This window comes from Elephas maximus, chromosome 23 (assembly GCF_024166365.1).
Source record: "Elephas maximus indicus isolate mEleMax1 chromosome 23, mEleMax1 primary haplotype, whole genome shotgun sequence".
Classification (NCBI taxonomy): Eukaryota; Metazoa; Chordata; class Mammalia; order Proboscidea; family Elephantidae; genus Elephas; species Elephas maximus.
Genome location: NC_064841.1, coordinates 61,732,332 through 61,757,676, shown reverse-complemented (window position 1 = coordinate 61,757,676; position 25,345 = coordinate 61,732,332). Strand labels below are relative to the sequence as shown.

At 41.7% G+C, this 25,345-nt stretch overlaps 1 protein-coding gene across 7 annotated transcripts in view; it reads right to left on the bottom strand.

The window, feature by feature from the left end:
* MTUS2 (microtubule associated scaffold protein 2) overlaps positions 1–25,345 on the bottom strand; it is a 763,477-nt gene that overhangs the window by 246,824 nt on the left and 491,308 nt on the right. For all 7 annotated transcript variants that reach the window (XM_049867778.1, XM_049867774.1, XM_049867779.1 and 4 more), the window contains one exon: positions 12,405–12,566. In XM_049867778.1, the coding sequence (XP_049723735.1) occupies positions 12,405–12,566 (162 nt within the window). The remainder of the gene's footprint in view (positions 1–12,404; positions 12,567–25,345) is intronic.

Below are 25,345 nucleotides of genomic sequence, written 5' to 3'. Positions count from 1 at the left end.
AAGTCATAGAAGTTTCACAGACACATCTAAACTCCCATAGGGATCAAGTTACTGGGCTGAGGGCTGGGGATCATGGTCTCATAGGATACCTGCTCAATTGCTACAACGTAGTTTACAAGAAAAATGTTCTACATCCTACTTTGGTGAGTAGCACCCGGAGTCTTAAAAGCTTGTGAGCAGCCACCTAAGATAAGTCTACCGGTCCCACCCTGTCTGGAGGAAGGGAGAATGAAGAAAACCAAAGACACGAAGAAAAGATTAGTTTGAAGGACTAATAGAACACAACTACCATAGCCGCCACCAGACTAAGTCCAGCACAACTAGATGGTGCCTGGCTACCACTACCAGCTGCTCTGACGAGAATCACGATAGAGGGTCCTGGACAGAGCTGGAGAAAAATGTAGGACTAAATTCTAACTCACAAAAAAACACCAGACTTACTAGTCTGACGGAGATTGGAGAAACCTCGAGAGTATGGTTCCCAAACACTCTTTTAGCTCAGTACTGAAGTCACTCCTTCCTGGGGTTCACCCCTCAGCCAAAGATTAGACAGGCTCATAAAACAAACAATAATACACGTAGCTCAACCATGCATGTGAGACTAAATGGGGAAAGGACAAGAAGGCAGGAAGGGATAGGAAATCTGGATGAATGGAAATGCGGAACCCAAGGTCGAGAAAGGCAGAGTGTTGACATGTTGTGGGGTTGGCAACCAATGTCACTAAACAATACGTGTATCAATTGTTCAGTAAAAAATGGATTTGATTTATAAACCTTCACCTAAAGCACAATTAAAAAAATAATAAAAAATTTTAAACACACAAGCAAGTTGAGAGATTATTGTTGTTGTGTGCCTTTGAGTCAATTCCGACTCTGAGCAACCCCATATGACAAAATAGAACAGCCCCATAGGGTTTTCTAGTCTGTAATCTTTATGGGAGCAGATCTTCAGGGGAGAAGATTTCTCCTGTGGGGCTGCTGAGTGGGTCTGAACTCCCAACCTTTCAGTTAGCCACCTAGTATTTGGCCTCTGTGCCACCAGGGCTCCTTTATTTCTGGTAAATTGGTAGTTATATTCAGAGCCTGGATCAGATTGAGCTTTTTTTTTTTTTTTCCTCTCTATAACTAATTCTCAGGTAGGGTTGCATATATTTCCTTCAGTAGAGTTCATTATGTGTGTGTGGGGGGGAGCCCCAAAACTGAGGCACTTGACATAACTAGAATGACTGACCTAGGTCTGAGTTCCGACATCATCTTGCTGTAACTCCTTTTACTTCTGCTCACACCCTAGCAACCATTAACCTTTGAAGAGACTTAATAATGCAGCTAAGGAAATGTTTTTCTGTGACCGAGCTAGGAAGGGATGTCGACAGAACTGTCCCAGAAGGTCTTGATGCAAATATCTTATCAGAAATCACCTGTGCAAGCTACTCCCAGAAAATGGTTTACTTGGAAAGCTATTTCAACAGAAAGTCTTCAGAAAGAATGTCCTGTGATTGTCTTGTGACCACCCTATAATCCCCCTGTAGTCACATACCTCTGCAATTTTTGATAGCAACCAATCTAAGCCCACATATCTTCCTTAACTCAATTACCTTAAGATCCCTGCTTCAAATTATCCCACCTCCTGCTTCCCTAAACGCTTGAAAACCAATCAGAAAAATTGTACTGTCAGTCCCTGATTTCATTATATAAATATAATTATTCGCCTTCAGTTCCTCGGAGCTTTTGGTTTCACTTTTTTATAAGCTAGCATTTCCCCGGTTTGAACTATCTCGAGTCTTCAATAAATCTCTTTGCTTTTATTTTAACGGGTATGCATTTTTACTCTTTGACATCTGGTTGTCTCTTTTAATTGAGGATCACTGCCTTCATCCACTGACCCATTAGGAGTTGCAAAAAGTGATGGTCTATCATATCTTCTTCATTAGCTAGAATATTTTATAAAGAGAATAGTCCCCTGATCAACTCTTTGACACCTTGAGATGTGCAGGTTGAATGTTGTTGTTGCATGCTGTCGAGTCAATTCCAAGTCCTAGTGTCCCTATAGGACAGAGTAGAACTGCCCCGTGGCGTTTCCAAGGCTGTAGCTTCTTTTTTTTTAGTTGTACTTTAGATGAAGGTTTACAGAACAAACTAGTTTCTCATTAAACAGTTAGTACACATATTGTTTGTGACATTGGTTGCCAATCACACAACACTCTCCCTTCTCGACCTTGGGTTCCCTATTACAGCTCTCCTGTCCCCTCCTGCCTTCTAGTCCTTGCCCCTGGGCTGCTGTGACCCATTAGTCTCGTTTTGTTCAAAGGACTTGTTTAATCTTTGGCTAAAGGGTGAACCTTGAGAGTGATTCATTACTGAGCTAAAAGGGTGTCCGGGGGCCATATTCTCAGTGTTTCTCCAGTCTCTGTCACGCCAATAAGTCTGGTCTTTTCCAAGGCTGTAGTTTTTACAACCACCACTCGTCTGTCAGTTTGTTGTACTGTAGCGGCTTGAGGGTTGTTGTGAGGCTGGAAGCTATGTCACCAGTGTTTCAAGTATCAGCAGGGTCACCCATTGTGGACAGGTGCTTCCAGACTAAGACAGACTATGAAGGAGGACCTGGTAAGCTACTTCTGAAAAAACTGGCCAGTATAAAACTTGTGAATAGCAGTGGAACATTGTCCGATATAGTGCTGGACAATGAGCCCCTCAGGTTGCAGGCACTCAAAATATGACTGGGGAAGAGCTGCCTCCTCAAAGTAGAGTCAACCTTCATGAGTGGATGGAGGAAAGTTTCGAGACCTTCGTTGGCCGATGTGGCATGACTCAAAATGAGAAGAAACAGCTGCAAACATATGCATTGGTAACAGGGCTTTGAACCCCTGCTGAGAATCTGCATTTCTAACAAGTTCCCAGGCCATGCTAATACTGCTGGTTAGGGACCAATTCGGAGACCCACTGGTAGGGTAATGATTCTCAAAATTTATACATAAGAATCATCCGGGGATCTTGTTAAAATGTAGATTCTGATTCAGTATATCTGGAATGGAAGGAACCCGTCCAAAGCTCTGACTGATAATTACTGGTGATTGGATTGTAAAAGTGGGAAACAAAGAAGAGGGACAAACTTTTGCAGTCAACAATGGGCTCAAACATAACAACAACTGTGAGGATGGCAATGGACCAGGCAGCATTCTGTTGTACATAGGGTCACCTATGAGTTGAAACTGGCTCAATGGCACCTAACAACAATCTTTACAGAGGCAGAATGCTGCATATTTCTCCTGAGGAGTGGCTAGTGGGTTTGTACCACCAACTTTTAGGTAGACAGCCAAGCATTTAACCATTGTGCCACCAAGGCTCCTTGCAGGTTGAATACGAGAGGTAAGTCAAATGTTCTTTTCCTTGTTTACTAGGTTTCAAAAAAATGGGGTAGTTTTCCACCAACCGCCAAAGTGACTAATTCATTTTTCAGTTTTTCTGTATCATTATGCCCTCATGGATATACATGTATTTTGGTAAGTATTAATCCATTGCAGTTACTAATATTCAAACTCATTTTTTGCCAGTAGGAACACATTCAGGTTGATTCTGGATTACTTTTGATACACCCAGTATTCTCTGAGGAGTCCTTGGGTGTACAAATGGCTAATGTGCTCCACTACTCATGGAAAGGTTGGAGGCTTGAGTCCATCCAGAGGCATCTTGGAAGAAACGCCTGGCTATCTACTTGCAAAAACTCACCCATTGAAAACCCTATGGGGCACAGTTCTGCTGTGATACATATGGAGCCTCCATGAGTTGACGGTGACTCAGTGGCAGCTGGTTACCACGCTTATCCTTTGAAGGCTTCTTGGCTTTCTATTATGCTAAGATGTTCTGGATCTGTACTTGCTCTCCTAGACTGGAGACAGCCATTTCCAAGGATCCCTGTTGTTGTTCTGTGCTGTTGAGTTGACTCCGACTCATAACGACTCCATGTGACAGAGTAGAACTGCCCCACAGGGTTTCCCAGGCTGTAATCTTTACGGGAGCAAGTCGCCAGGTCTTTTCTCCCACAGAGCAGCTGGTGAATTTGAACCAATGACCTTGTGGTTAGCAGCTGAGTACTTAACCACTGTGCCACCAGGGCTCCTTAGTTCCTTTTAACAAAAAATCTATTTAGGGATAACGATTTGGGCAGCAGGGTTAGGTCTTTCCAGTACACAAAGCTGGGAATATTTCTTTTAAAAGATAAATTTCATATGAGTTCATACTTGTACTTCCAATTCAAATCCAGAACTGTTAGTTGTTGTTGTTAGGTGCTGTTGAGTCGGTTCCGACTCAGAGCGACCCTATGCACCACAGAACGAAACACTGCCCGGTCCTGCGCCATTCTTACAATCGTTATGCTTGAGCTCAAAACTTCAGTTTTTAAATTTAATCTAACTAGCCTAATACGTACCTCCTTTCAACTACACCAAAACTCTAGTTTCTCAGTGGTACAAAAATAATTACTCGTTTGTTTTATTCCATAATACACAATCTCAGAATAACAATACCAGTATTAGCACCAAATAACACAATTACTGAAGACAGATAAAGATATTTGTTGCAATTCTTTTTGAACTTTGTTCTTAGTTGCCGTCCAGTCAGCCCTCAACTCACAGTGACACTACACACAATGGGATCGGACTGCTGTGATTTATAGGATTTTCGTTGGCTGATTTTTTAGAAGTAACTTTCCAGGTCTTTCTTCCTAGTCTGTCATAGTCTGGAAGCTCTGCTGAAACCTGTTCAGCGTCATAGCAACATGCAAGCCCCCAGTGACAGATGGGTTGGGCTACGCATGAGGCGCATTTGCCAGTAATCAAACCCGCATCTCCCGTGTGGAAGGCAAGAATTCTACAACCGAACCACCACTGCCCCCAATTTTGAACTTAGGGTGTATTTTATAGGATTTTTTTTTTTTTTTACACAATCAAACTACTCTTTGAACTTAGGGTGTATTTTATAGGAGATATACAAATTACTTTTTTAAAGTCACTTGGAATAGTTCTTCTCTGTGTGATTATGCCACCAACAGGATATAGTTACTTTCATTTGTTTAATTGTACTGTTTAAAATATAATTTTAATTTATAATTGTATAAAATTGCTACATAGTTTCAAAGTCAAATCTACAAAATAAATGTATTCAAAGTCTAGCTTCTATTCCTATTCTCTGATCCTATTTCTCCCCCCCCCACCACAGGTAACCATTTTTTAAAAATTCATTGCTTTTCTTAATATAAGCAAATATATACATTTCCTCACTGCTTAGAAAGGTAGCCTAATGTACGTACTTTTCTCCATCTTTGTCACTTATCGATATCTCCTTGAGCAGTAGTATATGTAGAAATTTTTCCCCCTTCTTTTCTTTTTTATACTTTTTAAAAAATATATTGATAAAAATATGTACAACAAAATTAATACTCATTTGTCACAGATTGAATTGTGTCCCTCCAAAATGTTTATATCAACTTGGCTAGGCCATGATTCCCAGTATTGTGTGGTCGTCCTGCATTTTGTGGGTGCCATTTTATGTTAAGAGGTTAACACCATCCTTACTCAGGTAACCTCACTGATTCAATGTAAAGGGAGTTTCCCTGAGATGTGGCCTGCACTACCTTTTACTTCTCAAGAGATAAAAGGAAAGAGAAGCAAGCAGAGACTGGGGTACTTCATACCACCAAGAAAGCAGCACCAGGAGCAGACCACATCCTTTGGACATGGAGCCCTTGTGCCTACGGAGCTCCTCAACCAGGGTAAGACTGATGACAAGGAATCTTACCCCAGAGCTGACAGAGAGAGAAAGCCTTCTCCTGGAGCTGACACCCTGAATTTGGACTCGTAACCTACTAGACTGTGAGAGAATAAATTTTTCTTGTTAAAGCCATCCACTTGTGGTATTTCTGTCATAGCAGCACTAGATGACTAAGACACCATTCAACAATTTCTACATGTACAGTTCATTGACAATAGTTACATACTTCCCATTGTGCTGGCATTCTCCTTATCTCTGCCCATATTGTTTCACCACCATTAACTTAGACTCTCTGCCCCTTAAAGTTTTCATCTGTGCTTTAGAGTTACTCTTGTCCATTCAATTTCATGTGGATAATTCTTTAAGAGTGCATTGCTCAAGGCAAACATTCTTTTATTTTTTCTAAATTTTATTTATTTTGTTGTTGTTGCTGAGAATATACACAGCAACACATACACCAATTCAGCAGTTTCTACATGTACCATTTAGTGATGTCGATTACATTCTTCAAGTTGTGCAGCCATTCTCACCCTCTTTTTCTGAGTTGTTCCTCGCTCATTAACTCACTGCCCCCTAAGGTTTCTGTCTAATCTTTCGAGTTGCTGTTGTCAATTTGATCCCACATAGATAGATCTTAAAAGAGCATAATGCTCAAGGCAGACCTTTTTTGCTAGTTAAGCTAAACTATTGTTCAGTTTTAAGATGACTTCAGGGGATATTTTTGGTTTAAGATATAATGATTATCTCAGGGCAATAGTTTCAGGGGTTCATCTACCTACCATGGCTCCAGAAAGTCTAGAGCCCATAAGAACTTGAAATTTATTCTACATTTTCCCCCTTTTGATCAGGGTTCTTCCACGGAACCACTGATCAAAATGTTCAGCAATAGTAGCTGAGCACCATCCAGCTCTTCTGGTTCCATGGCAAGAAGGCACTTTTTCATGGAGGCAATTAGCCCCACATTTCATATTCTCCTCCTATTCCTGACTCTCCTTTTCCTCTGTTGCTCCGGGTGAATAGAGAACAATTGTTGTGCCTTATATGGCCACTTGCAAGCTTTTAAAAGACTTCAGGCATTAAGAAACTAAAGAGGGGGTAAAATAGGATCATTAAACACATTATTTAGGCCAATGTACTGGGATTTCCCATGAAACCATGACCCTAATCCTCCAAACCAAGGAACCAAATCCCATGAGATGTTTGTACATGAGCAGCCTCAGCAGCTACTCTTTTTTGTGCCATTGTTGTAAATATGCATCTGTTACACAACTTTTGCTAATTCAACTTTTTATAGTTGTATAACTTATTGATGGAAACCCTGGTGGCACAGTGGTTAAGTGCTACGGCTGCTAACCAAAAGGTTGGCAGTTCAAATCCACCAGGCGCTCCTTGGAAACTCTACAGGGCAGTTCTACTCTGTCCTATAGGGTCGCTATGAGTCGGAGTCAACTCGATGGCAGTGGGTTTTTGGTTTTGGTATAACTTATTGATAGCAATTATAATAATCGGCTGTGCAACCCCACCCTTAATCAATGTGATTTTCCCATCACTATTAACCCCTATTTCCCCTCCCTCCCACCCCTGGTAACCACTAATAAACTTTGGTCTCTATACATTTGCCTTCTCTTATCTTTTTATACAAATGAGGTCGTACAATATTTGACCTTTTGTGATTGGCTTATTTCACTTATGTCTTCAAGTTCTGTCCATACTGCAGTATGTACCAGGATTTCATTTCTCCTACTGGCTGAGTAGTATTAAGGTGAACATTTTTTATGAAATGAGCTAAATTGTTTAAAGATGACTTCATGGGATATTTTTGTTTCAAGGCTCAAAAGTTCTTTCTAAGCAATAGATTTGGGGGTTCCTCTAGTTTTTTTTTCTAGTCTGCATGGCTCCGTTGGTCTGGTTTCCAATAAGTTCCGTTCCACATTTTCGTTCATTTTGATCAAGATCCAACTATTGGGTCCTTGATCACAACATTCATTAATCTTCCCCATTCATGTGACAGCTGTGCAGTATTCCATCCTGTGGGTCTACCACAGAATGTTCTGCCAGTCTCCTACTCATGGACTTTTGAGTTCTTTTCAGTCTTTTTTAATTTCAGTGGTGCTATAGTTACTTTGTGCTTTGTATTTTTGTCAGTTTGTCTTCAGAAAGGAGCCCTGGTAGCACAGCTGTTAAGTGCTCAGTTGCTAACTGAAAGTTCGGTAGTTCGAACCCACCCAGCGGCTCCACAGGAAAAAGACCTGGCGATCTGCCTCTGTAAAGACTACAGCCTTGGAAACCTTATGCGTCAGTTCTACTCTGTCCTACAGGGTTGCAATGAATCAGAGTCCACTCAGTGGCAATAGGTTTTTTGGTTTGTCTCTGGGAGATTCCTGGAAGTGGAACCACTAAATCAAAGAATAAATATATATGCGATTTTGTTAGATGTTGCCAAATTCCCCTTCATAGGAGTTGTACCATTGCCTGTACCCTTATGAAAACAGAGAAAATTTTGGAGTTTGCCAATGCAATAGATGAGCTATTGTAGTCCGCTGCGGTCTTAGTTTGGTTTATTCTTATTACAAGTGAGGTTGAGCATCTTTTCATATGGCTAAGAGACATTCACATATATTTTTCTAAGTGCTGTGTGGTCATATTTCTAGCTCATTTTTCAATGGCAGTGGGTCACAAAGTGTGATCCCTAGACCAGCAGCAAAAGCATCACCAGGGAACCTATTGGAAACGCAAATCCTCAGGCCCTAAAGCAGACCTCCTGAATAAGAAACTCCAGGATTGGGGCCCCAAAATGTTTATTTTAACAAGCCCTCCAGGTGATTATGATCCAGTAAAGTTTGAAAACAACTCACCTATAGGACTGATTCAACTTCTGTATGTTAGCTCACCATCCTATTTAAAGCACCAGCGGCTATCCAGTCACCTCCAACTCATGGCAACCCCATGTGTATCAGGGCTCCATAGGGTTTTCAGTGGCTGATTTTTCAGAAGTAGATCACTGGGCCTTTCTTCCAAGGTGCTTCTAGATGGACTCAAACTTCCGACCTTTCAGTTAGTCCCGAGCACATTAACAATCTGCACACTCAGGGACTCCATAAATCCACTGTCGTTGAGTAGATTCTGATTCACAGCGACCCTCAGGACAGAGTAGAACTGCCCCACGGAGTTTCCAAGGAGCGGCTGGTAGATTTGAACTGCCGGCCTTTTGGTTAGCAGCCGAATGCTTAACCACTGTGCGCCAGGGCTCCAGGGACTCCATAGGCTCGTCTAATTATTCTCTAATTAAACCAAGGCCAAAGTATTAATAAACTGGAGCTGAAAGATCACCCAATTCAAATGCCATGGGACATTCATTTGTTGATTCATTCAACCAATAACAAACAGATATTAAGTACTTACCATGAGTCAGTCTCTATGGTAGGCAATGAGCACACAGTGTTAAACAAAACAGACACGGCCACTATCCCCCGGAGCTTACCTTCTAATGAGGAAGAACAAAGCCCAACAAGCCAACTCAAGCCTTACCAAGAAGAATTACAAAGTGCTAGGTGCTTGGGTGCTGCAAACAGTTAAGCACTTGACTACTAATCGAAAGGCTGGCAGTTCAAACCCACCAGGGACACCTTGAAAGTAAGGCCTGGCGATCTGCTTCCAAAAGGTCACAGCCTTGAAAACCCTCTGGAGCAGCTCTACTCTGCACACATGGGGTCGCCATGAGTCAAAATTGCTTTGACGGCAACTAATAACACTGCACCCTAGATAAGGGGCTCCAATTAGTCCAGAGGTCAGGGAAATGCAAATTGATAGGAAGCTTAGGAGGCAGTGAGTTTATGTTAACGGGGAGGAACAACCCAGAAAAGGAGGGTGAGAATGGTTGCCCAACATGAAGAATGTAACCAATGTCACTGAATTGCACATGTAGAAACTGTTGAATTAATGTTTGTTTTGCTGTGTATATTCTAAACAACAACAACAAATTAAAAAAAAAAAAATGAACTGAGACAATATTTTACTTTCAGCAGACTGATAAAAAAACTCAAAAAGGATAACACCTTTGCTTGGCAGGTATCTGAATGGAAAGCGTCAGTGACAGCCTCTTTGGAAAGGAATCTAGCACAATCCATTAACGCAACAAACACAGCAACCTCGCTCCTGGGAATGGACCCCATAGAAAAGAAGACCCCGCATTCAGGCTGTGCAGCACTGCTTGTAGGGGCAAATGTTGGCTACAGAGTGAATTCCCATCAGCAGGAGAAGGGCTGGATAAGTGAGTGTGATGCAGCCATGGAGAAGACTGAACACACCACCACCTCGAAGGTATACCTGTGATGCAATTCGAGAAAAGCAACATGCAGAAAAATGGGTATAACGCAATCTCAGCTTCAAAAAAACAAAAAACTCGTATATGTGTGTATGTATATGCATTGGTATGTGTTTATTAGAGCACAGGAGAAAAACATGGAAAAATAAATACCATGTCCGTGAGCCAACTATGGTGGATTAACCCATAAAAAAACCAAACTCATTGTCATCGAGTCGATTCTGACTCATAGTGACTCTATAGGACACAGAAGAACTGCTCCATAGGGTTTCCAAGGAGTAGCTGGTAGATTCAACCTGTCAACCTTTTGGTTAGCAGCCGAGCTCTTAACTGCTGCACCACCAGGGCTCTATAATAAATAAAACTCAATAGAACTCCACAAGCCAACTCAAGCCTTGCCAACAGGAATAACAAGGTGCTAAGGAGCCCTGGTAGAGCACTGGCTAAGCACTCAGCTGCTAACCAAAAGGTTGGTGGTTCGACCCACCAGCTGCTTCAGGGTAGAAAGACGGGGCAGTCTCCTTCCATAATGAGGACAGCCTTGGAAACCCTATGGGGCAGTTTTACTCTGTCCTATAGGGTCGCTATGAGTAGGAATGGTATTAGGTCCATGGCAATGGGTTTTACTGCACCCTAAAGAGCCTTTTTTTTTAAAGAGCCCTAGTGGTGCAGTGGTTAACCAAAAGGTTGGCAGTTTGAAACCACCAGCCACTCCGCAGGACAAAGGGCCTGGCTATTTGCTCCTGTAAAGATTACAGCCTTGGAAACCTTATGGGGCAGATTCTACTCTGTCCTATAGGCTTGCTGAGTCGGAATCGATTCGATGGCAATGGGTTTGGTTTGATCCGGTTTACTGCGTCCTAGAGCAAGGGGCTCCATCTAATCTAGCTGATTAAAAGTACCAATACAGGTATAGGTGAGCCAGCTACATCCATTCTACCCTCCCCCTAGTAGGTGTCCCCCTAGTGCAGAAGACGGAAAGCTAAAACCTACCTGCTCTGATATCCCTGTGGCTCTGGTGGGGATGTAATTGTGGCTTGGCCAAAGAGATGAACAGAAGTGAGGGGTGGCAGGAGAAAGGGAGGCAGAGCCATGCTTGGCCTGCATCCAGTTTCTGGGACAAGCACCTCCACTTGGCACCCGTTTGCACTAGCTGAGTTCCCGGGTCCAGCGACCAGCTCTGTGAGTGTGGAGAGGTAAGGCGCAGGGCACCTGCTTTGTAGCACATATTTTGCAGGCACTGCAGGCCTTGGAGTCGACTATCCTGAAGGAACAGCTGACCTCTGGTCCCAGGTCTGGTGGTAGAGTCTAGAGCGAGCAGGGGAGTGGTGGTCCCTGGTTGTTGTAGGGGCAGCAGATCCCTGGGATGCTTTGGGACTTGTTCCTGGAGCCTCCTCCTAGAGCTTGCTCCCACAGCCCTTCCAATAACTTTGTAAGGCTCTGCTTCCCTGAGCCAAATGCCAATCTGTTTAAAATCACTTGGTTTTATTTTCTGTAATGGCGACTGTGTGATTCAGCACATTACTAGTGGGGCAAGGGTAAGAGGCATTTATGAGAATTTAAACATATGTACATATGAAAGCCCAGCAGTTTGTCCTGCTGTGGTGGATTGCATGTTGCTATGATGCTGGAAGCTATGCCACTGTTATTTCAAATACCAGCAGGGTCAGCCATGGTGGACAAGTTTCAGTGGAGCTTCTAGACTAAGACAGACTATGAGGAAAGGCCTGGAGATCTACTTCTGAAAATTAGCCAGTGAAAACCCTATGGATCATAATAAAATATTGTCCAATATAATGCTAGAAGATGAACCCCCTGGGCTGGAAGGCAACAATGGACTTAAGTATGCTGGCAATCATGAAGATGGTACAGGACTGGGCAGTGTTTCATTCTTCTGTTCACGGGGTCACCACTAGTCAGAGCTGATGGCAACTAACAACAACAAATACTGTAAAACCTGAGAAAGCTGGAACCTGTGTAAGGCGGAAACCTGTCAGAGAAGGAAAACTCGAATATTTTCCACTAATGGAGAGTGACAAAAAAGTGTTAAGACTGCCCCCTGTCAAAGGCAGAAGGCTTTTAAGACACAGAAAAACAAAGTATCCTCACTGAGTTCCAGCTCTCACAGGTTTCACTATATATAAAAGTGCTTTGAAAAGAATGGCATTGTTATTATGGTTTATTTTAAATGCCATTTAAAATTCATCTATCACCACATCTAAACTACTGATTTGCACAAGTACTTTCAAAAGACTTTCTATTTAATGCAGAAAGGGCCCTCCACTGCAGAGTTCTCCACGGCAGAAAGTCTTACCGGCGGGTGCGGAAGCAGATTTGGGCGCTGGGAGTAAACTCCTGCGGGGTGTGGCCACACTGGAGGATGCTGGGGGTGCTGCTCGGCTGACCCCCTTGGGTGTGTCTTTGGAAGGCAAAGCTGCCTTCAGAGCCTGCTGGTCTTCATTTCCAAAGGGTGAGCCTGTGGGAGACAGACGGCGTGTTAATTACATCTTCATAAAAAATGGATGGGTTCCCTCACCATCTACAATTACCAACCAATCATAAGGCCGTGATCCCGTTTATGAGTTGGCCTGGCTGTTAGCGGGTGACCCTGGGAAGTATTTCTCTGGAAGTGGATGCGAAAAAGAGTTTCCATCACTGCAAAAACTTCTGCCACTCAAGTCCCGTCACTGAAGGGGCTTCACAAGAGCAGAGAGGAGACACACACACACACTAAACACACCACACACACACCACACACACCACCACACACATACCACATATATACCACACACACACACTAAACACACACACAACACACACACACCATATATATACCACACACACACACTAAACACACCACACACATATACACACACCACTACACACACCACACACACACAGTGCTGTACACACACACTATGCACACACCACACACTACACACCACACACACATCACACATACACTGCACACACACACCCAGAGACCTCACACACACCACACATATCACATACGCATCACACACAACACTACACACACACTACCATATGTACACACTATATGCACACCACACATATTACACACACACCACACACATACATACACAATACACACACACCTCCGAACATACTACATGCACACATCACACATACACCACTACACATACACTACCACACACACACACCACACACATATATATACACACACCATCACACGCACACCACACACACATACACATCACACACACTCACCAGCACATGTACAATACACACACCCCACACACACCCCACACACGCACCCCACACACATGTTGCTTTATGTGTGTGTAACTATATGCATGTGTACAAGCATTTATTTATATGATAAGTCAGAGACGAGTAGTCCTTTTTTTCAAAGACAGGGAGTGGCCCAGAAGAGGTGAGATTAAGAATATCTGCATGATAAAATACTTAGGAATAAATCTAACCAGAGACATAAAAGACCTGTACAAAGAAAACTACAAGACACTACTGCAAGAAACCAAAAGAGACCTACATAAGTGGAAAAACATACTTTGCTCATGGATAGGAAGACTCAACATATGTGAAAATGTCTATTCTACCGAAAGCGATCTATAGATACAATGCAATTCCGATCCAAATACCAGTGACATTTTTTAGTGAGATGGAGAAACAAATCACCAACTTCATATGGAACGGAAAGAGGGCCCGGATAAGTAAAGCGTCACTGAAAAAGAAGAACAAAGTGGGAGGTCTCACTCTACCTGATTTTAGAACCTATTATACTGCCACGGTAGTCAAAACAGCCTGGTACTGGTAGAACAACAGATACATAGACCAATGGAACAGAATTGAGAACCCAGATTTAAATCCATCCACATATGAACAGCTGATATTTGACAAAGGCCCCAAAACATTTAAATGGGGAAAAGACAGTCTCTTTAACAAATGGTGCTGGCATAACTGGATATCCATCTGCAAAAAAATGAAATGACCCATAACTCACACCATGTACAAAAGCTAACTCAAAATGGATCAAAGACCTAAATATAAAATCTGAACGATAAAGATCATGGAAGAAAAAATAGGGACAATGCTAGGAGCCCTAATACATGGCATAAACAGTATAGAAAACATTACTAACAATGTACAAACACTAGAAGAGAAATTAGATAACTGGAAGCTCGTAAAAGTCAAATACCTATGCTTATCCAAAGACTTCACCAAAAGTGTAAAAAGATTACCTACAGATTGGGAAAAAGTTTTTAGCTATGACATTTCTCGATCAGCGTCTGATCTCTAAAATCTACATGATACTGCAAAAACTCAACAATAAAAAGACAAATAACCCAATTAAAAAATGGGCAAAGGATATGAATAGACACTTTTCCAAAGAAGACATTCATGTAGCTAACAGATACATGAGGAAATGCTCACGATCATTAGCCATTAGAGAAACACAAATCAAAACTACAATGAGATTCCATCTTGTTCCAACAAGGCTGGCATTAATCCAAAAAACACAAAATAATAAATATTGAAAAGGTTGTGAAGAGACTGGAACACTTATACACTGCTGGTGGGAATGTAAAATGATGTAGCCACTTTGGAAATCAATTTAGCACTTTTTTTTTAAAAAAGCTAGAAATAGAACCACCATACGATCCAGCAATTCCACTCCTCGGAATACACCCTAAAGAAATAAGAGCCTTCACACGAACAGATGTGCACACCCATGTTTATTGCAGCACTGTTTACAACAGCAAAAAGATAGAAGCAACCAAGGTGCCCATCAATGGCTGAATGTATAAATAAATTATGGTATATTCACACAATGGAATACTATGCAACAATTAAGAACAATGATGAATCTGTGAAACATTTCATAACATGGAGGAATCTGGAAGGCATTATGCTAAGTGAAATTAGTCAGTTGCAAAAGGGCAAATATTGTATGAGACCACTATTATAAGAACTCTCTAGATAGAGTTTAAACACAGAAGAAAATATTCTTTGATAGTTACAAGGGTAAGGAGGGAGGGAGAGGGATATTCACTAACTAGATAGTAGACCAAAATTTTTTTTAAGTGAAGGGAAGGGCAACACATAAGACAGGGATAGTCAGTACAACTGGACTAAACCAAAAGCAAAGAAGTTTCCTGGATACAATCAAAAGCTTCGAAGGCCAGAGTAGCAGCGATGGGGGTCTGGGGACCATGGTTTCAGGAGACATCTAGGTCAATTGGCATAGCAAAATGTATTAATAAAACTTTCTGCATGCCACTTTGGTAAGAGGCATCCATGGTCTTTTATCCCACTTTGGTAAGAGGCATCCATGGTCTTAAATGCTAGCAAGCGGCCATCTAAGATGCATCAGTCTCAACCTACCTGGAGTAAAGGAGAATGAAGAACACCAAAGACATACGGCGAAGATGAGCCCAAGAGACAGAAAGGGCCACATAAACCAGAGACTCCATCAGCCTGAGACCAGAAGAACTAAACGGTGCCCGGCTATCACCAATCACTGCCCTGACAAGGAACACAACAGAGAATATGGAGCAGGAGAACAGTGGGATGCAGATCTCAAATTCTCATAAAAAACCAGACTTAATGGACTGACTGAGGCTGGAGGGATCCTGACGGTCACGGTACCCAGACCCTTTGGTAGCCCAAGATTGGAACTGTTCCTGAAACCAACTCTCCAGACAGGGATTGGCCTGGACTGTAAGATAGACAATGACTCTGGTGAGGAGTGAACTCCGTGGCTCAAGCTGACACACGAGACTATGCTGATGACTCCTGTCTTGTGGGGAGATGAGAACGAAGAGGCGCACAGGAGCTGGCTGAATGGACACAGGGTATATAGGGTGGAGAGGAGGACTGTGCTGTCTCATTAAGGGGAGAGCAGCTGGGAGCACACAGTAGGGTGTATATGGCTTTTTGTATGAGCGACTGACTTGATTTGTAAACTTTCACCTAAAGCACAATAAATAAATATATATAAAAAAAGAAAATATCAACATGTACCACTGAATATAACGGCTCTGGTGGTGCGATGGTTAAGCACTTGGCTGCTAACTGAAATGCTGGCGGTTCGAATCTACCAGTGGGTCTGTGGGAAGAAGACCTGGTAATCTGCTCCCATAAAGATTATGGCCTAGGAAACCCTATGGGGCAGTTCTATTCTGTCATATGGGGTCATTATGAGTTGGGATCAACTTTAAGACACCCAAAAACAACGACTGAATATTCGCCCAGAAAGTTCACTCAGAGCTCCCTGAACTCAGCAAATTTTACAGTCAGAATAAGAGAATTAGAAGCTTAGGATGAAGATGGTGGGTGGGGAGAATGGAGACAGAGGATCTGTTTGAATTCATGAAAGCAGATACTGGTTATTCTGAGGCTTCATCAAAAGGGGTGGACCCTAAATGAGAGCCTAGTTTATTTCAAAGACATAAGATATTTATCAATATTTCTGTTTACTACTCAATGTAGGGAAACCCTGGTGGTGTAGTGGTTAAAGTGACTAAGAGGTCAGCAGTTCGAATCTGCCAGGTGCTTCTTGGAAACTCTATGGGGCAGTTCTACCCTGTCCTATAGGGTCACTGTGAGTCGGAATTGACAGCAGCGGGTAGGTTTACTCAGTGTAGAAATACAGCCCCTTTGTATATAGGACCAGAACCAGTAGCAGTTGCATGGAGCTGACTGATTCATTGCGACTCTGTGTGTGTCAGAGTAGAACTATGCTCGTTTTTTTTTTAAAATAATATTTTATTGTGTTTTTGGTGAAGGCTTACATGACAGTTCCCATCCAACAATTTCTACACAAATTATTCAGTGACACTTATTACATTCTTCATGACATGTGAGCATTCTCATTATTTCTGTTACGGTTGTTCCATTTCCACAAGGTTTTCAAGGGCTGATTTTTCAGAAATCGCCAGGCCTAACTGTAGATACAAGGCACCTCTGGGTGGACTTGAACCTCCAACCTTTCAGTCAGCCAGTGAGCATGTTAACAGGTTATAATTGACCCCTCTGACATTCTGAAGGTATGATATCCTGGGATGTGTGTTTGTGTCAGGTTCAAACATGTAAAGTTGACGTGGCCCAAACTTTTCTTCTGGGTCTTTCCAAAGCTTTTGTTGTTTATTTGCCATCTCTTTCAGACAATGACACCACAATCCATTCTCCGTTAAAGAATAAACTTCCTAATTGTACCTCTGAATTCCGTATGAGGCCTAGTCTATTAGAGAGTCTGAATGTACTGAAACTACCACTTGTTTGAAATAAAATGAGCCAGTTATAGGAACATGACCACTTATTGTGAAAAATAAGCAATGACTGCTGGAAGAAGTATGCAGAATTTTAGGAAGACTAAATGTTGTGTTTTCATCATTTTAAAAGGATAGTCATAACATTTTATTAAATAGAGCCTGCAAAAACCATGACAACATTGTTAAAATGGCTTTAACCACACCCATTGTTGTGGAGTCTATCCAGACTCATAGCGACCCTATAGGACACAGTAGAACTGCCCCATAGGCAGGGGCTTGTTTACGGAAAAAGCGCCTATGGGAATTAGTTTTAAATTGCTGAATGATCTCATAGCTGGCAATGGAAACTGTGATGGCCAATAGAAACTTCTTGTTGCCACCCCTCCTCAAGTGGTGCCCAGGGAGTGCACCCTACCTGCCATCCCTTAGTTACACCTCTGCCTATAGGGTTTCCAATGCTGTAACCTTTATGGAAGCAGACTACCGCATCTTTCTCCCACAGAGCAACTGGTGGATTTGAACTGCAGACCTTTTGGTTAGCAGCCACTTGCTTTAACCATTGCGCCACCTACCTACTACTATCCATTGCTTTTGAGTCAATTCTGACTCATAGTGACCCTATAGGTCAGAGTAGAACTGCCCCATAGGGTTTCCAAGGAGCGGCTGGTGGATTCGAACTGTCGACCTTTTGGTTAGCAGCCAAGCTCTTAACCACTGTGCCACCACAGCTCCTTAAAATGGCTTTAAAACCAAAAACCAAACCTAGTGCTGTCAAGTCGATTCCAACTCATAGTGACCCTGTAGGACAGAGCGGAACTGCCCCATAGAGTTTCCAAGGAGCACCCGGAGGATTCGAACAGCCGACCCTTTGGTTAGCAGCTGTAGAGCACTTAATCACAGTGGCACCACGGCTCCTTAAAATGGCTTCAGTGGTCATAAAATCCCCAACCATTTAACGTAAGAGAGATTGTTGCTTTTTTCTCTCTGAAGACCTGAAAATCTGTTTAAAATTGGTGAAATTTGTTTTGGTTCTAAAGAAAAGCATATTTTAGAAGGAAAAATAAAGAACGTGCTATTTCTTAAACCAGGACCTATGACTTTTTAAGGCGTTGTGGAAGGTTTTAAATGGCTCTGGAGTGCTACCACAACCTGTCTGACAGTTTGTTGTACAGTGGTAGCTTGCATGTTGCTGTGATGCTGGAAGCTATGCCACCAGTATTTCAAATACTGACAGGGTCACCCATGATGAACAGGTTTCAGTGGAGCTTCCCGACTAAGACAGACTAGGAAGAAAGGCCCGGCAATCTACTTCCAAAAATTAGCCAATAAAAACCTTACAGATCACAAGAGAATGCTGTTTGACTCTCTTGATGTGGACACATGATCAAGAGGGATCAATCGCTGGAGAAGGACACCATGTTTGGTGAAGTGGAGGGCCGGGGAGGGTGAGCGAGACCCTTGGTGAGATCGATTGGTACCATAGCCACAGCGATTGACTCATACATGCTGGCAATCATGAGGATGATGTAGGACCAGGAAACTAAGGTCCCCATGAGTCAGAGTGGACTTGACAGCAGCTATCTACATATTTCTCTAAAGTGTGCTAAGAGAGTGCACTTGACCTTTGCAAACAGAACAAATGCATTAAAACTCCACAAAAGGATCTGCACTGTCTTGAATTTCTGATTAAAAAGACACACACGTGTTTGATCTAAACTCAGTCATGAAAAGGGACACCATTGCCAAGCTCTGTCTTTGCTTCTGAATTACAGAACAGCTCACCAGTCCAATCCTAGAAATCAGAGACTCTCTGGAAGTTTGTATGGCATTTCAGAGGAGAGGGTTCAGCCACTAGAAATATTTCACATGAAACTATCTAATGTCCAGTCTACTGCGCACATACTTCCAGAATAATCCATCAGCTGAAATCTGCAGAAGCTGAATTGAGCACGAAACCTTTCACGCAGAATCTTTCATTTAGCAATTTATTAATGTTTTTAAGAAGGAGAATATTTTGTATCACTTGTAGAGTTCAAATGTCCTTTTATCACATTCTCTCCCGCCTGGCATTATTCTCTTACATGAAATTTATCATTCAGTGAACATGTCAATTTAGAGATCTGGCTACTTTCCAGACTGAGAAGTAATTCATCTGTTTGAAGTATGAAGTGTCAGGGGAAGCTATGTGTTCTCTGAGAGGGGTCTGGAATTACCGAAAAATACAATGCAATACAATAAAACTCTATTCTTGTCTATTATTGTGGAATACAGCTGACAGTAAACAGTTCCACTCTTTGGAAAACAGCTTATGTTGGCCAGTAGTTATGGAGGCATTATTCAGTAAACTGAAGCACTGTGGTTGGGAAATGGCTGCTAGATTCCATAAATGCTCTGAACACTTCACTTCAATGCTGACAGCGTAAAATCACCGCTCGGTAAGAGGAAGAAAACAACTGGAAATGAGCAAACTGTGCTTGTGCAAGCCAGAAAAATGTTCTGGAGAATTCCAACAGTGAAAATGGTTCACACATCTAATTCAGTCATTCCATTCCAACCAACCTACGTCTACTCTGGCCTGAGTGATCCAGCTTTTCATCTACTCAGCCACAGAAACAACATAAAAATCAGCCAAATGGTTCATGATGCAGACTCAGGAGCAAGACGGCCTCAGAGCGATAAAAGTATCTCCTGTATCTACCATCTACCACCCATCTGTCAGTTTGTCCTACTGTGGTGACTTGTGTGTTGCTATGATGCTGGAAGCTATGCCATCGGTATTTCAAACACCAGCAGGCTCACCCATGGTGGACAGGTTTCAACAGAGACTAGGAAGAAAGACCTGACAATCTACTACTGAAAACTAGCCAATGAAAATCCTATGGATCACAACTGAATATTGTCTGATATACTGCTGAAGGATGAGGCCCCTGGTAGGAAGGCAGTCAAAATACAGTGACTGCAACAATGGACTCGAGCATACCAACCACCTCCAAGACCCAGCAATGTTTCCTTCTGTCGTGCATGAGGTTGCCATGAGTTGGAGCCAACTCAACAGCAATTAACAACAACGACTACCTCCTACCTCTCTGTACCTCCGTTTCTTCTTTTGTTAAGTGGAGATCTTGATGATCTACCTCATAGAGTTGTGAGAATTAAAAGAGCTAATACAAAGTTGATATAAAACAACCAGAGTAACTCTTAGAATGGTGTCTAGTACATTGAATTCTCTTTTGTGTTAGTTATTAACACTTAAGTGTTACTTTTAAGTTCAATGGTTAATTATTACAACCAGTCAGTGTTTCTTAGGAACTTGGAGAGTGTTCAAGGATTAATATCAGATGGGCTGTACTAAGCAAGAAGAAAGGAAAAGATTGAGGTTATTGCTTATGGGGCAGATATTCTCTCAGTCTTTGGCTTGTCTTCACACTTATGGTGCCTTTATTAAAATTAAACAAAACAAAACACCGTTTTTATGCAGTTGATTTCTATCAGTCTTTCCCCCCTCCCCTGGATTTGTGCTTTGTGTATTCATTACCCACTCTGATGTCACAAAGATGTCCTGCTATGTATTCTTCTAAACGTTCTAAAATTGTTTCCACATTTGGAGTCCCTGGGTGGTTGCAAATGGTTAATGTGTTCAACTGCTAACTGGAAGTTGGAGGTTCGAGTCCACCCAGAGGCACCTTAGAAGAAAGGCTATGTACTTCCAAAAAATCAGCCATTGAAAATCCTGTGGACACAGATCTACTCTGACACACATGGGGTCGCCATGAGTTGGTGTTGACTCAATGGCAACTTTTTTTTTCCCCCACATTTAGTTCACTCATTCACCTGGATTGGGGCATGGGGCGGGAATCTAACTTGCTGTTGTTGTTTTCTAAATACACATACACAACATTGTCAAAGCCCTGGATATACTGGATAGCCTATCATTCCTACGATATTGGCATTGCCAGCTATCATTTGTCAAGTTTCCATAGAGGCATGATGCTTTAGGGTAGGCTAACAACTCCAAAATTTCAGTAACTCAACACATAAAAGTTTATTTCTTGATCATGAATCTAATACAGGAGCTCCTATAGGGTCTGCTGTCCTGGGAAGCTCTCCAGGCAGGAACTCAGGGACCCAGGCTTCTTCCCTCTTGTGCTTTTGTTTTTCCTAGGGCTCTCAAGAGATCTTAACATTTGGGTGGGAGATGGGGAAAAAGTGGAAAACAGTTCATAGGATTGTATGGACCAGGCCTGGAAGTGATGTGTGTCACTTATACCTTTAGTCCATTGGCTGAAACTCAGTCACATGGGACAGCACCGGAGTCTGGGAAATGCAGTTCTGCTTTTGATCAGAAGCATAGGGAAATGGTTTGGTGAACAATTACCCACTTTTTGCCACATGAGGCTCCATTTCTGAGCTCTATATTCTGTTTCATTGATCTAACTGTCTATCACTGTGCCAACGTCATCCTGTATTTATTACCACAGCTTTATGATCATATTGAGCTCGTGTAAGATAATTAATTACCCCTCACTTGTTCTTCTACTTCAGTTTAAAAATTGTGTTGGCTATCCTTGGCTGTTTGCTCTTACATATAAATTCTAGAACTTGAGTTGCTTGTCAGCTTCTGTGAAAAACCGTCAGAATTTTCAGTGGATACTATTAAGTCTTTTTTCTCATCTGCAGCATAATTGAAGGGAGAGCAAGCATATATTTAACTAAGACCAGCAAACATGCTGAACATCTATTATACTCTAGGCTCGTGTGAGATGATGGAAATACAAAGAAGGCCCAGTGCCATGAAAAAATAAATATCAAAACCAGTGGTTCTAAAAAAGAGGAGCACTAATCCATAGTGGACATTTTGGAAATCTGTGAGGTATTTTGGGCTGAAGCAGCACTGGCATTTAGTGGGTGTGGGCTGTCAAGACCTCTGTTCAAAAGGTATGTAAAAATGCAGGAAGAGGGGTTAATAAATGTTAGCCAAAGGGTTATGAGGAGAAAATACAACACTTTAGTTAATAGTCACAACTCCCAAAGGGAATTTTCCTATTTTTTTTTTTTTTTTATTCTTAGCTCTGTTAGTTGCCAGCACACTCTCCTTAATTCCTTTCCTTTGTCCATGCCAGTGATGTGGTCAAGAACTCCCTTATCGGCCACATTACCGCCAATGTATGAAGGTTTTTCTCTGTTCGTAGTAACATATGGATTCTAGTCCCCTCCTTCACTGCTAGTGTCCATCCTCTGTACACATACAAGCCATCACATCATCAACCTGCCATTTGGAAAGTAAGCTCTCCCCTTCATTAGGGTTCGAGACATTGCAAGGCATATATTCTGCATGGTTACAGAACTCAGGTTGGTCCAGTTTAATACATAAACCTAATCTCTCTCCTCTACAATTTTCTCTTCAAACTGTCAGGACAACCCAGGGAAAGTGACCTTTTTTTTTTTTTTTTTTCTTCACAGTGGTTGAATACCCTTAGCTGATCAGTTGATTCCATAAAAATTTCATCCAACTTAACCCCTACCTCACACCACATACAAAAATTAACTAACAATGGATCAAGGGCCTAAATAGAAGCCTAAAACTATAAAACTCTTAGAAGAAAATATAGATGTTAATCTTCATGAACTTGGATGAAACAACGGTTACTTAGATTTGACACCAAAAGCAAAAGCAGCCAAAGAAAAAATAAATTGACTCCATTAAAAAAAAAAATTTTTTTTGTTTTTCAGAAGACACCATCAAGAAAGTGAAAAGATAACCCACAGATGGAAGAAAAAATCGTAAATCATATACCTGATAAGGATCTATATCCAGAATATATGATGAACTTCTATAAACCTCCAAAATAAAAGAACAAATCACCCAATTAAAACATGAGCAAAGGATCTAAATAAACATTTCACCAATTAAGATATACACATAGCCAATAACACATGAAAATATGCCTAACATCACTAGTTACTAAGGAAATGAAAACCAAAACCACAATGAGATACCACTTGACACCCACTACCATTAAACAATTACTGTCGAGTTGACTCCAACCACTACGTGTGTCAAAGTAGAACTGTGTTCCACAGGGCTTTCAATGGCTGATTTTTCAGAAGTAGATTGTCAGGCCTTTCTTTTGAGACACCTCTGGGTGGACTCGAACATCCAAAGTTTTGGTTAGCAGTCAAGTGCATTAACCAATGGTACCACCCAGGGGCTCTTCACACCCACTAGGAAGGCTATAATAAAAAATACAGACAACAAAAAGTGTTGGTGAGAATATGGAGAAACTGGAACCCTCGGCTATTGCTGATGGGATTGTAGACTTGCACAGTTTCTTTTGAAAACAATCTGGTAGCTCCTCAAAAACTTAGAGATACCATAGGATCCAGTAGTTCCACTCCTAGGTATACATACATATGAGAATTGATGAAATATGTTCACACAAAACTTGTACAAATATGTTTATAACAGCATTATTTATAGTAGCTAAAATAATGGAAATAACCCAAATGTCCAAGTGATGAATGGATCAATAAAATGTGGTAAATGCATACAATAGAATATTATTCAGCCATAAAGAGGAATGAAGTCCTGATACATGTTACAACGTGGATGAACCTTGAAAACATTATACTAAGTGAAATAAGTCAGATACAAAGGCCACATGATGATTTCATTTATATTAAAAACACAGAATGGATAAATTCATAGAGCAGAAAGCAGATTAGTGATTGCCAAGGGCTGGGGGAAAGAGGAGTAATGCCTAGAGGGTATGGGGTTTCTTTTTGAAGTTTTGAAAATGTTCTGAAATTAGATAGTAGTGATGGTTGGATAACCATATAAATATACTGTTGATGTTGTTGTTAGGTGCCGTCGAGTTGCTTCTGGCTCATACAGACCCCATGCACAACAGAACGAAACGTTGCCTGGTCCCCTGCCATGTTTGCTATGTTTGAGCCCATTGTTGCAGCCACTGTGTCGGTCCACCTTGTTAAGGCTCTTCCTCTTTTTCACCAACACTTTACTTTACCAAGCATAACGTCCTTCTCAAGGCATTGGTCCCTCTTGGTAACATGTTCGAAACATGTGAATTGAAGCCTCGCCATCCTTGCTTCTAGGGAGCATTCTGGCTGTACTTTGCCCATTCTTCTGGCAGTCCATGGTACATTCAATAGTCTTCACCAACGCCGTAATTCAAAGCCATCAAGTCTTATTTGGTCTTCCTTATTTTTTTTTATTCATTGTTCAGCTTTCATATGCATATGAGGAAATTGAAAATGTCCTGGCTTGGGTCAGGCACACCTTTAGGCCTCAAAGTGGCATCTTTGCTTTTGAACACTTTAAAGAGGTCTTTTGCAGCAGATATGCCTGATGCAATGTGCCTTTTGATTTCCTGACTGCTGCTTCCATGGGTGTTGATTGTGGATCCAAGTAAAATGAAATCCTTGACAACCTTAAGCTTTTCTCCGTTTATCATGATGTTGCTCACTGGTCTAGTTGTGAGGATTTTTGTTTTCTCTATGTTGAGGTGTAATCCATACCGAAGGCTGTGGTCTTTGATCTTCATCAGTAAGTGCTTGGAGTCCTCGTCACTTTCAGCAAGCAAGGCTGCATCATCTGCGTAACGCAGGTTGTTGATGAGCTACCTCCAACCCTGATGCTGCATTGTCCTTCATACAGTCCAGCTTTTCAGATTACATGTAGTCTGATTTATTGCATGTAAATATACTAAAAACCCACTAAATTGCCCCTGTAAAAGGGTGAAAATTATACTTGAATTATATCTCAATTAAAAAAAAAAATCTCATCCATAAATTTTCTTTCCTGGCTCTCCTGGCTGGAACAAGCAACCCAAAATTGTGATTCAGCTCTCCTTCTCTCCCCTGAGAGTCTCCTGGTTTTCTCTTCTCATGCAGTTCTGTATTCTTATTCTCTTTCCCAAGTCCCTGCATGTGGCTACACAGCGGATGTCAACCAGCCTGTACC